Source organism: Pituophis catenifer, unplaced genomic scaffold (assembly GCF_029215685.1).
Source record: "Pituophis catenifer annectens isolate HBS135680 unplaced genomic scaffold, rPitCat1.0.hap2 SCAF_1, whole genome shotgun sequence".
Taxonomy (NCBI): Eukaryota; Metazoa; Chordata; class Lepidosauria; order Squamata; family Colubridae; genus Pituophis; species Pituophis catenifer.
In genome coordinates this window covers 278,009,904-278,025,869 of record NW_027256881.1, presented here as the reverse complement: position 1 = coordinate 278,025,869, position 15,966 = coordinate 278,009,904, and the positions used below count along the sequence as shown (strand labels likewise).

Below are 15,966 nucleotides of genomic sequence, written 5' to 3'. Positions count from 1 at the left end.
GCCCAATGTGCAGGACAGCACGGGCAGGCCTAAAATTGAGTCACCAGAAAAAATTCATAGTTATAATTCAATTTGCTGAGCTTAAATATGATAGGCCAAACTTAACCTGTATGCCTCAGAGAAGTTCTAAATACTCAAATAAGCCACTTGTTTCTTAGCATATTCTTCTTCCATATTTGACACGAGAAAGAGCTTCCTCTTTCTCTGTAAATTAGTGATGACTTTAAGAATAAAAAGATAAAAGTAAACAGTAGCACAGTTTTCAAAAGCAATGAAGGCGTGATACAGTTTTCTTAAGATCAAAATGCATAAATATGGATATTGTAGGATAAAAACCATCTATAAAACTAAAATTTGAACAAGAGCATTCATTATGAAAGCTTCACAACATACAAAGCCAAAATTTTAAAACTGCAAGAAATAATTTTAATTTGTGAGATGAATGCAAAATAGCTGTTCTATTCATCTTGGAAGATAACAAATTATTCGTCAGCTTCCATAACGACAGCAACAAATATTAATATAGAATTTGATACACTAAGTCTGAAATGTAGTATTTCTCAAAGAAAATATTCTGCATATAGTAAGTTTATTTTCATTATTATCTCACTAAATATTATAATACCACCATAATTTCAGAACAATAAATAAAGTTTATAGTGATAGTTTTTGTTATTATAGAAATGGCTAGTACATATAGTATTAAGTATGTAAAAGTAAAACACTGAGGCCATAATGTTGCTATCTTATTCCACTGCACTAAAAAGAGTTGGAAGTCAGTGGTTTTATTCCTCCCTCTCTTCACCTTACCCTACTTTCTCTTCCTTTTCCTCCCTTTTCATTTTCTTTGGTATTTTATGTCTTGATAAGCTTAATATAATTATTAAAAGGTAAAAAAATCTTAACAGTTTTGCTTTTCATAAAATCTAATAACATCTGGAGAAATTTTATTTAAATATGATTGAAGCAAATACAAATTAAGGTAAATTATAAGGGAATATATATTCATAATTCATACATATTCATATTTCTGAATTAGTATGGAATTTTAAAAAACTTATAGCTAAAGGAAATTATGTAAGAAATTAGATAAAGCAATATGTATGGAATATATGCCATGTAATTTCAGAAATCATTTAGAGATTATTGTCTCTTATCCTAAGTTAATATATTTTAATGTGACTTAAAAAGACTACTCAGAGAAATAATTATTAAAATATCAATACTCTTTTATACTTAAAAACACCTAATCATAAAATGAAACACTGTAGTTGTGTGTAAAAGACAATACTGTTTTGTACATCAATGTGATAAAAATTGATATTCTCTGCATACATCTCTATGAGATATGAAGAGAATCTTAAAATGATTTAAAAATAAATGTTTACATTTATCCCATGCTTAATTGTGTTTAGATTCAATAAATACAATAAAAAGATTAAATTCAAAAATGCAACATTCAATATATTGAATTAATATTTGGACATTAGAAAATGCTTTCACAGTTCCAAAATAGAAAGATTTTATAACCTCTCCTAAGTCTTTTATGATAGAAATATTTTATTATTGTTATTGGTGAGAGTTTATCAAAAAGTAATGCTAGGATGGATTTTTAATTTTTGTTTTTTGTCAAAAATGAGCACATAATTATTTTAGCAATACCAAGTGAGTAAGCATCATTTCTGTGTTTTGCCACCATAAGGAATAATTCTTTTGTTAGCCCAGTGTATATATATTGGATCAGTATTTGCAATAAATATATAAATATTTATTGAAATATATATTCTGTTAAGACTCAATAAATTTCTAAATGCAAATCTGAGCTGGGACTCTTAATTGAACAGTTTAACTTTCATAGAAGCAAGTTGTATAACTGTAATTGTCAAGTCAATCGATAGAGTTTCTGTTTTGCTGATGAACATTTTCAGCACTCTCCCATTCCCCATCTCTAAAAAATACATGAAAATAGAACATTTCTTTTCAAAATACACAATAATATTCATACATTTCACACACCAAGTTTTAATTTGTATTTTTCTTAAAACATACTAAATAGCCTATGACCAGCATGAAGGCTCAAAAGGCAAGTCATAAGCTGGAAACAGTTAAAAAGGAAAACAACATAACTGTAAAATGGGTACAAAATGTTACAAAATTCCAGTGCAGGTGGCACAAAATTACCCTGAAGGCAAGTAAGTTAGCATTGCAATTTTGGGAAGTTTTAAGAGCTTTAGAGGCATTTTAAGAACATGGAAAAACAACAAAAATGATTGGAAAAGTACTCTTCTTCCGCACAGAGTCAATGAAACTCTTCTGTGGCCTCTGGAAGAAAGGAGGCCAAAGTAGGCTATCTAATAATTTACAAAAATATGGATAGGTGAGGTCAGATTTTGAATCTGAGAAAAAGGCAGAATTAGCACCACATATTTATCTGCACCTTGTTGAAATATCTAAAAGTACTTGGATACCACAATGCTATCGTTCTATGCTACATATAGATTTGGAAGCAGCCTATATGAATAAATATTCAAGTTTTGCATTTCAAGTGTCCTGTTTCAACTATTTTTCTATTTGAGGTACAAGTAGTACTTGGGCTACAATGGCAATTGGGACTGTGACTGCCTTTGATAAACAATCTGGTCAAAAAGTGCAATGTCATATGACTGCATTGATTAGCGATGACAATTCTGGGCAATTTAAGTACCATCCAAGATTATTTTGGTATGACACACAGTGTGCGATAACTACAGGAACAACCTCAGTTGGTTTATGCCATAATTTTTTAACTTCAATTTTCAGATTTTTGTATTTTATGAACCTCTCATGTTTTGTCTTCTATTCTACTGTCCCCTAATATTGCCACATCAATTATCCACACCTCCTTCTTTTTAACCACAGCCAAATCTGGTATATTATGAGCCAAGACTTTATCAGTTTATATTCCCACTATATTTTTACCTGCTCTTTTTCAACTACTTTTTCAACTATATCATTTTGGTGACTGTGTTAGGTCACTGTTTATAATCAGTTTGTGCAATCTTCTTGCCTGAGCTAAGTATATTACTTATTGTTTCTTTTCTTTCCACAATTTGATTTTGAATCAGGTGATGATTTTTCAATTCTGATCTTGATTGCAGTAGTTCAGATAGTGTTTATTTAATGTTCTAGTTGTAAGTCATTGCTAGATTTTATCTTTATTTACCTTTATTATTATCTTTTGTAGAAATTGATTGCACAGTCCTTTTCCTTGCCAGCATTGTGTTAATGTTTTTTTATTACATTATTTCAATATTCATATTTTGATACCTCTGCATTAGGTAAGTTGCATCAAGGCTTGTATTTTGATTGATTATTTTACATAATCAGCCAATGCATGCTTTTCTTCTTCAACAGTTTGTTTCTATGGAACAGGAATGTAACACATGCAAGTAGTCCTCAACTTATCACTACAATTGAGCCCACCATTTCTGTTGCTAAGTGAAACATTTGTTAAGTGAATTTTGCCCCATTTTATGACCTTTCTAGTTTCTTCTTAACAGTTGTTAAGTGTATCACTGCAGTTGTTAAATTAGTAAATTAAATTAGATCATTTATTATTTGGCATTTCAATTCCATTCCATTTCAGTTCCATTACTGTTCAATTTCATGATTGTTATTATAGCCTGAGTGGCGTAGGAGGCTAATGCCTCCTACTAAGGCAGCATTTAACATCCAGCTGCCTATTGCCCCAATAATTTGGGTCCTCAATGGGAAAACATATGAAAGTTCAGCTGGAAATTTCCTGCTTTGCAAGACAATGATCTTCTTCAGCATCTCTAGGCCTCCGTAAGAATGTCTTGACTATCCTTAGCACCATTCTCTGCAAGTTTATTTGATTGTGGGCATTAGGAATTTGATGTCACATGTTCAAACCCATCACATGTGGCGATATTTTTAAACAATGCTTATACACTGTGGTCTGTGATCTATGATCAGAACTCGTGGTATGCCTTGTATAGTGAAGAAAATTTTGGGTTGTTTTATAGTTGTCCTAACAAGAGCCTTGGTAGAACAATGGACTAAAGCACTGTTATTAACATCTGCTGCTTGCAATTACTGCAAGTTCAATTCTCACCAGGCTCAAGGTCGACTCAGCCTTCCATCCTTTCTAAGGTGGGTAAAATGAGGACCCGGTTTGTGGGGGCAATAAGCTGACTTTGTATAAAATATACAAAAGTATGAAGGCTATTGCTTAACGCATTGTAAGCCACCCTGAGTCTCCAGAGAAGGGCGGCATATAAAAATAAATTTTAAAAAAATAGCACATTTCTCTACGTCAAATTCCAGTGCTCTATCTGTGCTAAAAATTCTTAAGATATTTGTCAATGGATTTTGACTTCTGATTTTCCAGAAATCATTAGATCATCCATCTAAAGAAAATATGAGATTTTATTGGTATATTTTGCTATTGTGTAGACAAGATCATTATTATTATGTTTGGTCACACAGTCAGATGTTTAGACTGGATTTTGCATTTTTATCCACATATCGAGTCCTTCTCAAAGATCTGGGATAGGCAAATGTTATTGTTTGATGATGTTAAAAGTATCATCACAGGATGTAAGCTGTTCCAAGTAAACCAGCTTTGCAGTTGGCCAATTATGATTTTGTCAATGCTGAAAGTATTAAAGTGGTGTTCCAGATGTTTGAGAATTGTACCTAAGGCGTGTATTATTGGTACTAACTTTGCCTCTTTCTTTTGCCACAGATGTTCCGCTTCAATTTGCAGGTCTTTGTATTTTGTGATTTTCTCTAGTTCTTTTCTCTTCTACTCTCCAGATTCTGCAACATCCACTATTCAGACTTTTTTGTCTTTCTTATTAACAATTATTAATTCTGTGATGTTATGTAGAAGATATTTGTTTGCTTAAATTCTAAAGTCCCAGAGCATTTAGATTCTTCATTTTCCATTATGAAATATATCTATTTTAGTGTGTGTGTTTGTGTGTGTTTCACCTGTTCTTGCTTGCAGCAAATGATATTTCTTTCAAATATTCCAGTTCACAATTGTTGCTTTTGTTTTATGCCATGGTTTATGATCAGTCTGTGCAATCTTCTTGGAACAACTAACTGGAATTTTCTTGTGTTCTTTTTCGATTCCATGCAATATTTTCTTTATATGTCGGAAAGAATTTTTATTTCCTGACAGTTTCATTTTCTATGACTACATCTTTCATCCCTTTGTATATTTCAAAAGTTTTTTTCAACTATCTTTTGGCACTTTTAATTAATGTTATGAGTATTTGCCATACTTGATATGCTAACTGTATATTAGATTTTATTAAAAATAAACTTTTAATAAATCACTAGCAAGGTAAAAAGAATTTTCCAAACAATGTAGCTAGGATATGGAATTAGTAAAAGCAAAAAAGCATATATGTAAAGTATCAATTCTGACCAGTTTACTAGATGAATCAACTGATCAAATATAAAGAGAAGAAAAAATAACAAGGGTTTTCAATTTGCTGAGCTCATATGTTAAAATGCTCAACTTTTTATTTTATACTTAGAATAACAACACAATGAGAAATTCAATCTTCTTGAAATTAAATACCCCTTTGGTGAGATTAATAAAATAATGTTTAACACTAAAGATAAAAGCTTAGTCATGATGACTTTTATTGCTGTAAACTATTTTTCAAGATGCACTAAATCTAAAATTTGTATAAGAAAACCAAGAACATTCTTTCCCAATACAACTACTTCTTGTACTCATTTAGCTTCCATCACATTTCCCCCCTTTTTTGATGTTGTTTCTTTTGGAAGGAGAGAAAGGAATGTCAATGTATGTGTAGGTTTTGTAAGATATTATGGCTTATGAGTCAGAATGGCTGGCAAATGTAGATGAGGGGATAAATTAATGTTACTCATGGTATGTCAGATTTTATTAATTGCAGTTAATAATGTGATGTTTTTGGGTCATCCATTTTTGAACTCTGGCTTCAGACAGGTATGTACACAACACTTATTGGGAGAACATTTGGTTTCAGATAACCTGATAACCTGATATTAGAAATGTTGGAAGCTGGACTCTGCATGAAATTTGTCTCTATTTATAATTTATTTTCTGTCTACTTTCCTTTTGAGGAATTTAGTGTCATAAAGGGAACAATGACAATGCCCTACAAATTCATTTGAAGGAATCGGAAATGTATCCTAATCTTATTTTTAATTTTCAGTGATGTGACAATTTTTAATACATCTACTTGGAGTTTTAAACCATTTAACATTTTTATGAGTTACTAATGAATAGGAAAAAAAGAGAATCTTGATATAATAAGTTATAAAGAATTTCAGAAAATATTCAATACTTCAGTTTAATAATAATTAGCAAAAATAAATATTAGTATTGTTAGTAGCTACTTAAGCAAAGTAAATATATTTTATTTAGCCCAATCTAAATTGTTTCAATGACTTGACTCATGACACATGTGGCATTCCCTGTTAATAGTAAGGACACAACACTGCCCATTTTGGGCAAATCTGAGCTAGTATGTCAGAAATGCAACCAAATTTTAGTCTAACAATGCACAAAAAGCTAGGACCTTGTGATTAATTAGGAAGGTACATGCAGTGAATTGACACTTGTGAAAGCCTCAGTTCACCAAAGCTGTAAATGGTATTCATGAGCTGATTTTCAAATGACCATGGTGAAAGATTATGATTTGGAATATAAGAGTATCTGTGATAAAGATCATGAATTAATGAAATGAAATGAAATGAAATAAAATAATAAAATAAAATAAAATAAAATAAAATAAAATAAAATAAAATAAAATAAAATAAAATAATAAAATAAAATAAAATAAAATAAAATAAAATAAAATAAAATAAAATAAAATAAAATGAAGGCAGGGTATGAATCCAAGAGAATTCTGAAGAAGGTAACATATTTGAATGAAGGTCTGCACTTTCAAATAGAGTTAATATGTAGGCAGAAGTGAAAATACAAATTTAATTGGAAAATAAAAGATCAAAAAGCATGATCTAGAACAGAGGTGGGTTTCAACAGGTTCTGACCAGTTCCGGAGAACCGATAGTGGAAATTTTGAGTAGTTCGGAGAACCGGTAGTAAAAATTCTGACTGGGCCCACCCCCATCTATTCTCTGCCTCCTTAATCCCAGCTGATCGGGAGGAAATGGGGATTTTGCAGTAACCTTCCCTGGAGTGGGGTGGGAATGGAGATTTTACAGTATCCTTCCCCTATCACGGTTACCAAGCCATACCCACCAAGCCACACCCACAGAACCAGTAGTAAAAAAATTTGAAACCCACCACTAATCTAGAGGGTCAAATAGAAATTCTTATGTTATGACAGTTCCATATTATGTTACAGAAAGAATAAGAATTGAATTTTGGGGGGGAAACTATGAAAAAAAGGATTATTCAAATAGATTACAAAGGTGATAGTGAGAATGAGATGACAAACTACAAAAGAAGTGATTGAGCCTTTCAGAGCCAGAAGAATGAATGAGAATGGAGACTAACAAGCATTTGCATAGAAAAAGGACAGCTCTAAATACATGGCTTAAGCATACAATGAATATAGAAGTGTGACTGGTTTGACTATGATGAAAAGCAAAGAGGTGAAGGATAACAGGCTGACAAGAGGTTCTGAATGTGGGGCAGACCCTTTTTTGGTAATGACAAGAGTGGGTGTGCGGGGAAAATTGAACAAAGAAGGAAAGAAAAAGAGGTGAAAAAAACTAGAGTGAGAATAGAACTAGAGAAAGAAAAAGTCCTAAATGAAAAAGTATTGTAAAACATATTAATGTAAGCTTCCAACAGAATGAAAACAAAGTGGCCATAAGAAAGATAATATGGAAACTGATTTGGAAAAGAACAGAAATAATTATGGTACAAAGTGCCACACAAGTGTGTGAGGTTATGCTAATTGGAAGTATGAAGGCTTGTAGGAAGATGAACTGAAACAGAAATACAAGATGTTTTAATGGACTAACTCAGTATAAGATGCATGAGTAGCGAATGAGATTTGGATACTGAAAGAATTTTTCAAAAATTTAATCTATCAATGTAAGTAAATGGGCAAGAACATTTAAAGCCCACAAGGACCAAACTATCAGGAAAATCAGGAGCAGGAAAACTCTATCAGGTAGGTCGTTAAATAAGGAGGGAGAAAGGCACATTTTGCTTTCTCTCTTTGCTCTTAATTCATATTGGAACTCTTTCTTCAGGGCTTGCACAAAGCTGCCTAAAAAAAGAATCCCCAACATCTGGGTTGGAGAACAGGAAATTTTACAGCTAGCTAGACTATTCAAAAGTTTGTAATTGACATTCAATCTAATTTAAAATATATTTGACTATGTCATGAGAAATCATATTCCAATAAAGTATGCATAAAAGTGTGGTTGCAAAAAATTACAATCATTACATTTTAGCTCATTTATATAATTTATATAATTTAATAATTTGTATTCCTTGAAGAAAAAAATTAGTATTGATTGCAGAGCATAGAAATCTACTTTATTTGAGTGTGCACGCTCTGTACAATATCCCCTTTTAAAAATAACTACTAAAATTTTTATTTTATTTCCATTGAACAGAAGCAATTCAAAAATGAATGTGTAACATCTGCTTTTATTTTTTTAAAAAAGAGAAATTAAGGCACAGACCTCAAAAACTGAGTCTACAGTTTTTATTTATCTTGTTCATCCAAACTTAGTAAATTTCCAGACATAGATAAATCCTCATTTTAATGGAGTTTTGTTTAGAGGACTTCAGATACAAAACTTCCCTCTAGAAAATCACTTGGAAAAAAAAGACAAAAGCCATTGTACCTGAAGTTGTCCAGACAAATCTTATTGATTAGGTTATTTGCATCTATTTATATCATCTATATAATATGGTAACAATGCAAATTGATGAACTGAACCAGATGACAGAAGTTGATGAAAATATGTTATTTATGGATTTAACAAATATTTGATTCTGAATGACCCATTAAACTGAGGATTTATTATACTATTATCTTGTAGTAGGTCTTAATTAATTTTGAAAAGAAAAAAGGATAATCTCAAGAAAAACAATTCAAAGCTCTAAAGCAGGGGTGTCAAAGTCAAGGCCCAGGGGCCGGATCCGGCCCACAGAGTGCTTAGATCTGGCCTGCGGTACTGCCCTGGAAACAGCGAAGGACCAGCCCACAGTGCCTCTGCTAGCGAAAATGGAGCTTGAGAGGGCCACGCAAGCCCCTCCCAAGCTCTGTTTTCACTGGCAGAATGTTGCAGGAGGCCGTTGCAGCCAAAAACGGAGCTCGGGAGCCCACTGGCAGAGCACTTGGGTCACCACAGGTGCCCCAGACATGAATGACATTGAGTTGGCCATGCCCACCCCAGCCCACCAAGGTCAAACACAACCCTGATGCGGCTCTCAATGAAATCGAGTTTGACACCCTTGCTCTAAAGGGTTAATTAAAAGTTTGAACACATTTCTATATCAAGCCTACTTTTGCTATTCAGGAATGTATATATTATCCAACATATGAAATACATCATAACAAATGTCAGAACATTGAAAAAATATAAGTTAATAGCTTGACATACCTTAATATGGCTTGCAGAAATAAATAAAAAATAATAATCACCAGAGATTTGTAATTTCAAAGAATCATGAACCACGAAACATTTCATTAGATTTATTCTGTTTTCTGTTAAATATGCTAGTATTAAAATGCCAGAAATAAAGCCATTTCATATAAAAGAGCAAACAGAAGAGAATTCATGTTCTAAAAGAAGCTATATATTTTACTAGATTTGCTAGTTCCAAATTTGCTGTGGATACACTGTGCATTATGTATTATACCAAGTACATTAGATTACCTGCACAAGTCTTAAACGATCCATGTGAAATAATATCTAAAGCACAAATGTGTCATTTCATAGGCTGGCATTAAAACTTTCCATATAATTTAGAGTTTCCAAAGAGGAGGCAGCAAGTTGGGGCAAAACTGTTGGCTTGAAAATGCTTGAAATACAGGTAGTCCTTGACTTATGACCATTCATTTATTGATGTTTTGGAGTTATGACAGTGCTGAAAAATGTGACTTATGATCCGTCCTCAAAGTTACAACCGTTGCATCACCCCTGGGTTCATGTGATCACTATTTGGGCACTTGGCAACAGGCATACATTTATGACATTTGCAGTGTCCTTGTGGTCACATGATCACTATTTGGGATCTTCCAGCCAGCTTTTGACAAGGAAAGTCAATGGGAAAAGCTGGATTAATTTAATGACTCTGTGACTCACTTAACAACTGTGGTAAAAATGGTTGTAAAATTGGGTCGGTCATTAGATAACTTGTTTAATGACCATATTGCTTAGTGACCAAAATTTCGGTCCTAATTGTGCTGTTGGTTGATGACTACCTGTACATTATTAGGACAGTGATGCAGAAAATGCCACAGCTTAGGTGTAAATGTGTTTACAGAAATAAACTATTTCTTTAGTTCTCTTTTTCAAGAGCAATTTTATGGATTAATAGAGCCCTGCAAGAAATTCACAGCCTCATGGTTGATACTGCAATAAGAAAAGAAAGCACTTTAAAATATATCTTTAAAAATAGGTATGAAAATTAGCAAGTTTAAAGCAAATAAACAGCAGTAATTTAAACATATAAGCTTTTACACACACACACACACACACACACACACACACACACACACACACACACACACACACACAGACAGTACTGTGTATATACAATATACCGCTATCTTCACCTCCTTGATAACTCTCAACAGTATAAAATCTTCCACATGAGCTACCTTTCAGCAGAAGAAAACATTTATCAAGACAGTTCCCACCTCTGAATGCAGGCAAGCTGCCGTACTTACTTTTGGTGTGGGACAGGAAGCAGTAGAGAGGCGAGAAGTAGCTTGGGCACGAGGGGATTCTGAAGGGGTAGTGCTAAGTGAGGCTGTGTCTCGTGGAAGCACCTGAACACCACGAGATATGATGGAATCTGGAATCTAAACATGACAATAAATTGAAATTAAATCTATTTGAAATTATGTACATAATTCAGAAAATAAAATATTTCCATACGTAAGAATAGCTTAAACCTTTCTGGACCAGAATTAGTTCTGCCCTTCATTTCTTTTTTTTCAGAAAAGAAGTCAGGAATTTTCTTTTCAGTTAGCATTTTAGAATTATTAATTCATTTAACTAGTTATAATGTGGAGTACATTACCTAATAGATGGGAAAAATATACACTGAAGTAAAAACAGAGAGAGAGAGAGAGGGAGGGGGGAGGGAGGGTGAGAGGGAGAGAAGGGGGGGGGCTCTTAGACCATTTCATAACTTTTTAAACAGCTTGGCCTTAAAGGGTTTCTACAGCAGAACATCTCGCACATTTAAAAATGATAAATTAATGTGAAAATGTGGTTGAAAATATTTTTCTTAAAAAACTAGGAAGGAAGATATTTTTCACTAAATTTACTGATATTTCCATTCATAAACACTACTACATAAAAGGCTTTCTTTCTGGTTGCCAATTTCAGAGCTTTGGAGGGTAGAGATACATAGATACCCTTAGACCTCAGGATGAAAATATCTGGCATTTTCTGAGCCTGGTTGCCATGGTGACACCATGCAACTTATTAATATTATCTGATTAATATTATCTGATCCCTGCTGAACCAATAGCATTTAAAGTATTTACTTCATCATTTACTGGGAATCTTAGTCATCTATGACTTTAAAAATGGTTTTATATTTACATAAATTTATTAATGGTTACAACCAGCTGCATAGAAAACAATAACAAACATGGAACATAAATATTTAAAATAAACAAATTAGTAAAATACATAGGACTGCAAACAATATAATTAAGGAGAAGATGTAATATTATTACCAAGTCAATTAAGAGATAAAGTGACAGTTCTGCCCTGTAATTAGTTCTATTTAATTTATTAATGGTAATATGAAATGTAGTCAAGAAATTTGCATATTTGACTCCTATCCTAATTTAATTAACATAGTTGAATCCATCTCCCTATATAAAAATATATATGCAATGTAAAAGAGAAATGTTGGCAGATACTATATAGAAAACTAAGAGGGAAAATTGAAAAATATCTGACAGTATGTCTAATGTAGCCAATAATATTATTTCATGAAAAAGAGCATGAAAAATGTTCAGGCATTTCCCCCCCCAAATTCCAGTTAGGCTATACTAAACTATACCCAGTAACCAAAACCTGCCTTATAAATTACAACTGAGAAATTACTTAGCCTTATTTCGGCAATATTAGTCATTTCATATTTTTCTGTGTTTTTGCTTCAAAAAAAACAACCTTTACATCAATTGATCTTGTTCTTTTTCTCCTCTCAAGGCTCAGTGTCATCAATTTAGTTTCTTTTGTTACAGGTAAATTATAATACATGCTTCTCCCCAGTGATTCAAAGTTCTTCAAAAACTTGAAGGTATAAATGTTAAAGAGCCTTCTTTGTTATTGAATTATTCTAATATTAAGTACCCACAGAGTACAAGAAAACAGGGAAAGAAGTTCGTATATATTTATTTGAAGTCTTAAGACTACAAAAAAATTGGAACAGTATTTTGTTCACACATATTTTTAAATGCTGAGCTGAATGAACTGAGGTCAGTAACTTTTAAATCTAAGAGCATGCAGTGTTTTTTGAAACCTAAAATTAAAGAAACTTCGAAAGATCTGTACAGATTTTTTTCCTATTTACTATAAATAGGTTCTGAAATCTAAATCTGTCTCTTTAAAAGCAGGAAGATTTCCATTTGTACTTTTTCATGTTAGAGATTGTCAGCCTTCCCAAGTAGACCAGGCAGGAAACCTAAGTAGATGAGCTAATTGTAGATTAATAGAAACTTGCAAATCTGATACTATAAATCTCCCATAGTCTTTTTTATAGGCTGAGTAGTTAGGGAAATTCCTTTCTGAGTTTCTTCCTCAGCCCCTTATGCAGCTGCAGGTTATGCCTTCTCTTATCTGATCATTCCCTAGGCAGCATCCTTTCCCCCATCTCCCAAGGTCATATGCACATACCATTACAGAGACTTTGCATCTAAATAAAAATTGTTTCTTTAATGCTTTAAGAAATCACATTAAAAATCAGCACTAATGAGTAATTTCCTTAAAGCATCCAAATATTTTTTTAGGCTTCTCAGAAGCTTGCAAAATACAATTGCTTTAAGTAAAGCTGGATTTATGTTCTCATGCATTCTTGAAGCACTTTTTGAATAATTTCTGAAGCATGCCCAATTCTAATATTTAATTCTGAAAGTACTGTGCCATTTTGATGGGATTTAGAGATAAATTACACATACAGAAGATATGCGTATATAACTCTATCAAGAATGCACAATAAAGCATAATTTTGCTTTATATTTATTTCAGAAATCACTTTTTAAAAGGTCTTTCTTGATGTAAGAAAATAGGAAAATAGTCTAATTTTATTTAAGTGTAATTCTATTATAGTTCTTTTCTCTAGATTAGTATTTCAAGAAAGATTAACAGAAATGTATTGATTACATAAAAGATATTCTGATGAAATAAACATATTGTGCTACAACTACCAATACATATTTAACAGTGATTCTACTGTATATCAGAATCTTTCTAAATCTTTAGAAAGATTTTCTAAAAATCTTTTCAATGTCTGCTGAAGATATAAAAGATATAAAATAGAGAGGCTAAGAAAAAAATGAGTGCTTGTTTATGGATAAAACTTGGAATGGAAGCAAGCAAGCTTTCATTTAAGCATAAAATCTAGGAGTGAGATTATATAAACCTATACAAATATCCTTTCTCTAAACCAGGGGTGTCAAATTTGCAACGAAATGGTGTTGTCACATGACGTATAGCAACTTTTTTCGCCTTCACTAAACTGAGGGTGAGGGTGTGTGACGCATTTGGCCCACAGGCCGCGGATTTGACACCCCTGCCCTAAACAATCACAGATATGTCATGAGGAAACAATCCCTTTCACCTTTCCAATCCAACCCAACCTGAACAAGGATTGAAAAGGCAATAGGCTTAGTGCATTTCATTTGTGTTTGTAAGAAACAGTGTTCAATCTGGATGTTTCCTTCTGCCAGGTCAAAGTTCAATGAAGGCTAGGATGCATGGAGAAGGGAATGAAAATAAGGTGACAGATAGGAGGAAATAATAAGCAAAAGATGGTATAACAATCCAAGAAAATTGCAGGCTGAGGTAAATAGGAAGGAGAGATCTTATGATATTTATAAGTTGACAGGAGCAAGAGAAGGGTTCAAAGACAGGAGATGAAAACAAGGTAGAAGAAAAAGAGTAGGGGAGATGAGACATGGTCTAAAGCAGGGATGTCAAACTGGATCTCTTCGAGGGCTGGATCAGCATTGTAGTTCTCCTCTGTGGGCTGGGGAGGGGGCGTGGGGAGCGGGGAGGAGACAGGATGGACCCCTCCTGTAGCACCCTGCCATGAAAAACAGGGTGCAGGAGGGCCACACACAGTCTCCTCTGTCCCGTTTTTGGACTACATGGCCTTCTGCAGCACTCTGCCATCCTAAAACAGGCCGAAAATGGATCATCCGAGTCCTCATGGGTCCTCTGCATGGCCCGTTTTTGCCCAGCAGAGTTCTACTGGATGCCGGGGAGGCCGAAAATGGGCTGCGCAGGGCCCGCACCTGGCCCATTTAGGCAGTAGAGGCACCGCAGGCCGGATTTAAGCACCCTGTGGGCTGAATCCGCCCCGTGGGCCTTGAGTTTGACATCCCTGGTCTATAGGAAAAGGAAAACCATGCTATGTGGTCTTTTTTATTGCTTGTAGTTCACAATTTCTTAACCAACAAAATTAATTCATTACACGCTGGTATGCTTACAGAATTTTCAAGATGATGACAAACTGATCAGCTATAACAATAGGAGTGGAACAACAAGTTTTTAAAAGCTAAAGGGACTTATTTTAGCCTTGCAATTTACAAGAAAAAGGAAACGGGCTATAACCAGTTTGTTTGCTGAATTAGCATTTATATAAAAGAAAATATTATATTTTTTATTATAATGAGAATTATTCCAGCTAATTTTATTCTTATGGATGTACAAGTAAAATCTAACTGTCTATTTCTTGTGAAGGAATTGTGTTTTCAGTCCCGTTCCTCCAATAATAAGTTAGGTTACTACAAGGAAATGGAGAGACCCCTTTGCCCAATACGTTTTTCCTTTATCCTCCTATATTTTGAAAGAACTGGGAAGGGGCCTTCTTTCAGAATTGTAAAAAGGGGAAGGTGAAAAGAACATATATATACCAGTCCCAACATGGCTCTTCTCCAACTAGAAGCTGTCTATCTATAACAACTGTAGTGCGGACATGAATATTCTAGCTGCTTATAGGAAAAAATATTAGAGAGGCAAGCTTACTCATGGTAATTTTATTTAGCTAAGGATCTTTTACTGATATTCATAATCACAGCTTTCTAATGCTGGCAAATATTGTTTTTCAGAATTAGAAAGAGGTTATCATGCAGATTCTAATTATAATGCAACAGAAGATTTGATACTTGACCAATTTAGAAGGGGACAATGACAAACATGTGCAAGGCAGCTTAGATATTATCTCTTCAGTTTCCATTTTGTGAGTAAAATAAAGTTGTTGGTTTTTTTTAAAAAGGTATTGGAATATGATGAGCAAGTGCTTTTTAAAAAATCAGCATTGGATAATCAGTAAAAGCATCTACCAGAAATATCTGCATATTATCCAAAGCCAAGTAATTTGAAAATCCATGCAATGCGGCTCCTTTGAAGTAGAGAAGAATATTTTAGTTTTATAGTAATAGAAATATGATGGCTAAAATTTCTGAGCAGTCTCCAGAGGTAAATGAATCTAAACCAAAACAAGTCTTCAATCAGAGACCAATAAAAACTAAAATTAATACTTCACAGCTAAAATGA

General features: G+C 33.3%; 1 protein-coding gene across 13 annotated transcripts in view; it reads right to left on the bottom strand.

Moving 5' to 3' along the window:
* GPHN (gephyrin) overlaps positions 1-15,966 on the bottom strand; it is a 242,592-nt gene that overhangs the window by 82,499 nt on the left and 144,127 nt on the right. For all 13 annotated transcript variants that reach the window (XM_070937712.1, XM_070937721.1, XM_070937660.1 and 10 more), the window contains one exon: positions 10,893-11,027. In XM_070937712.1, the coding sequence (XP_070793813.1) occupies positions 10,893-11,027 (135 nt within the window). The remainder of the gene's footprint in view (positions 1-10,892; positions 11,028-15,966) is intronic.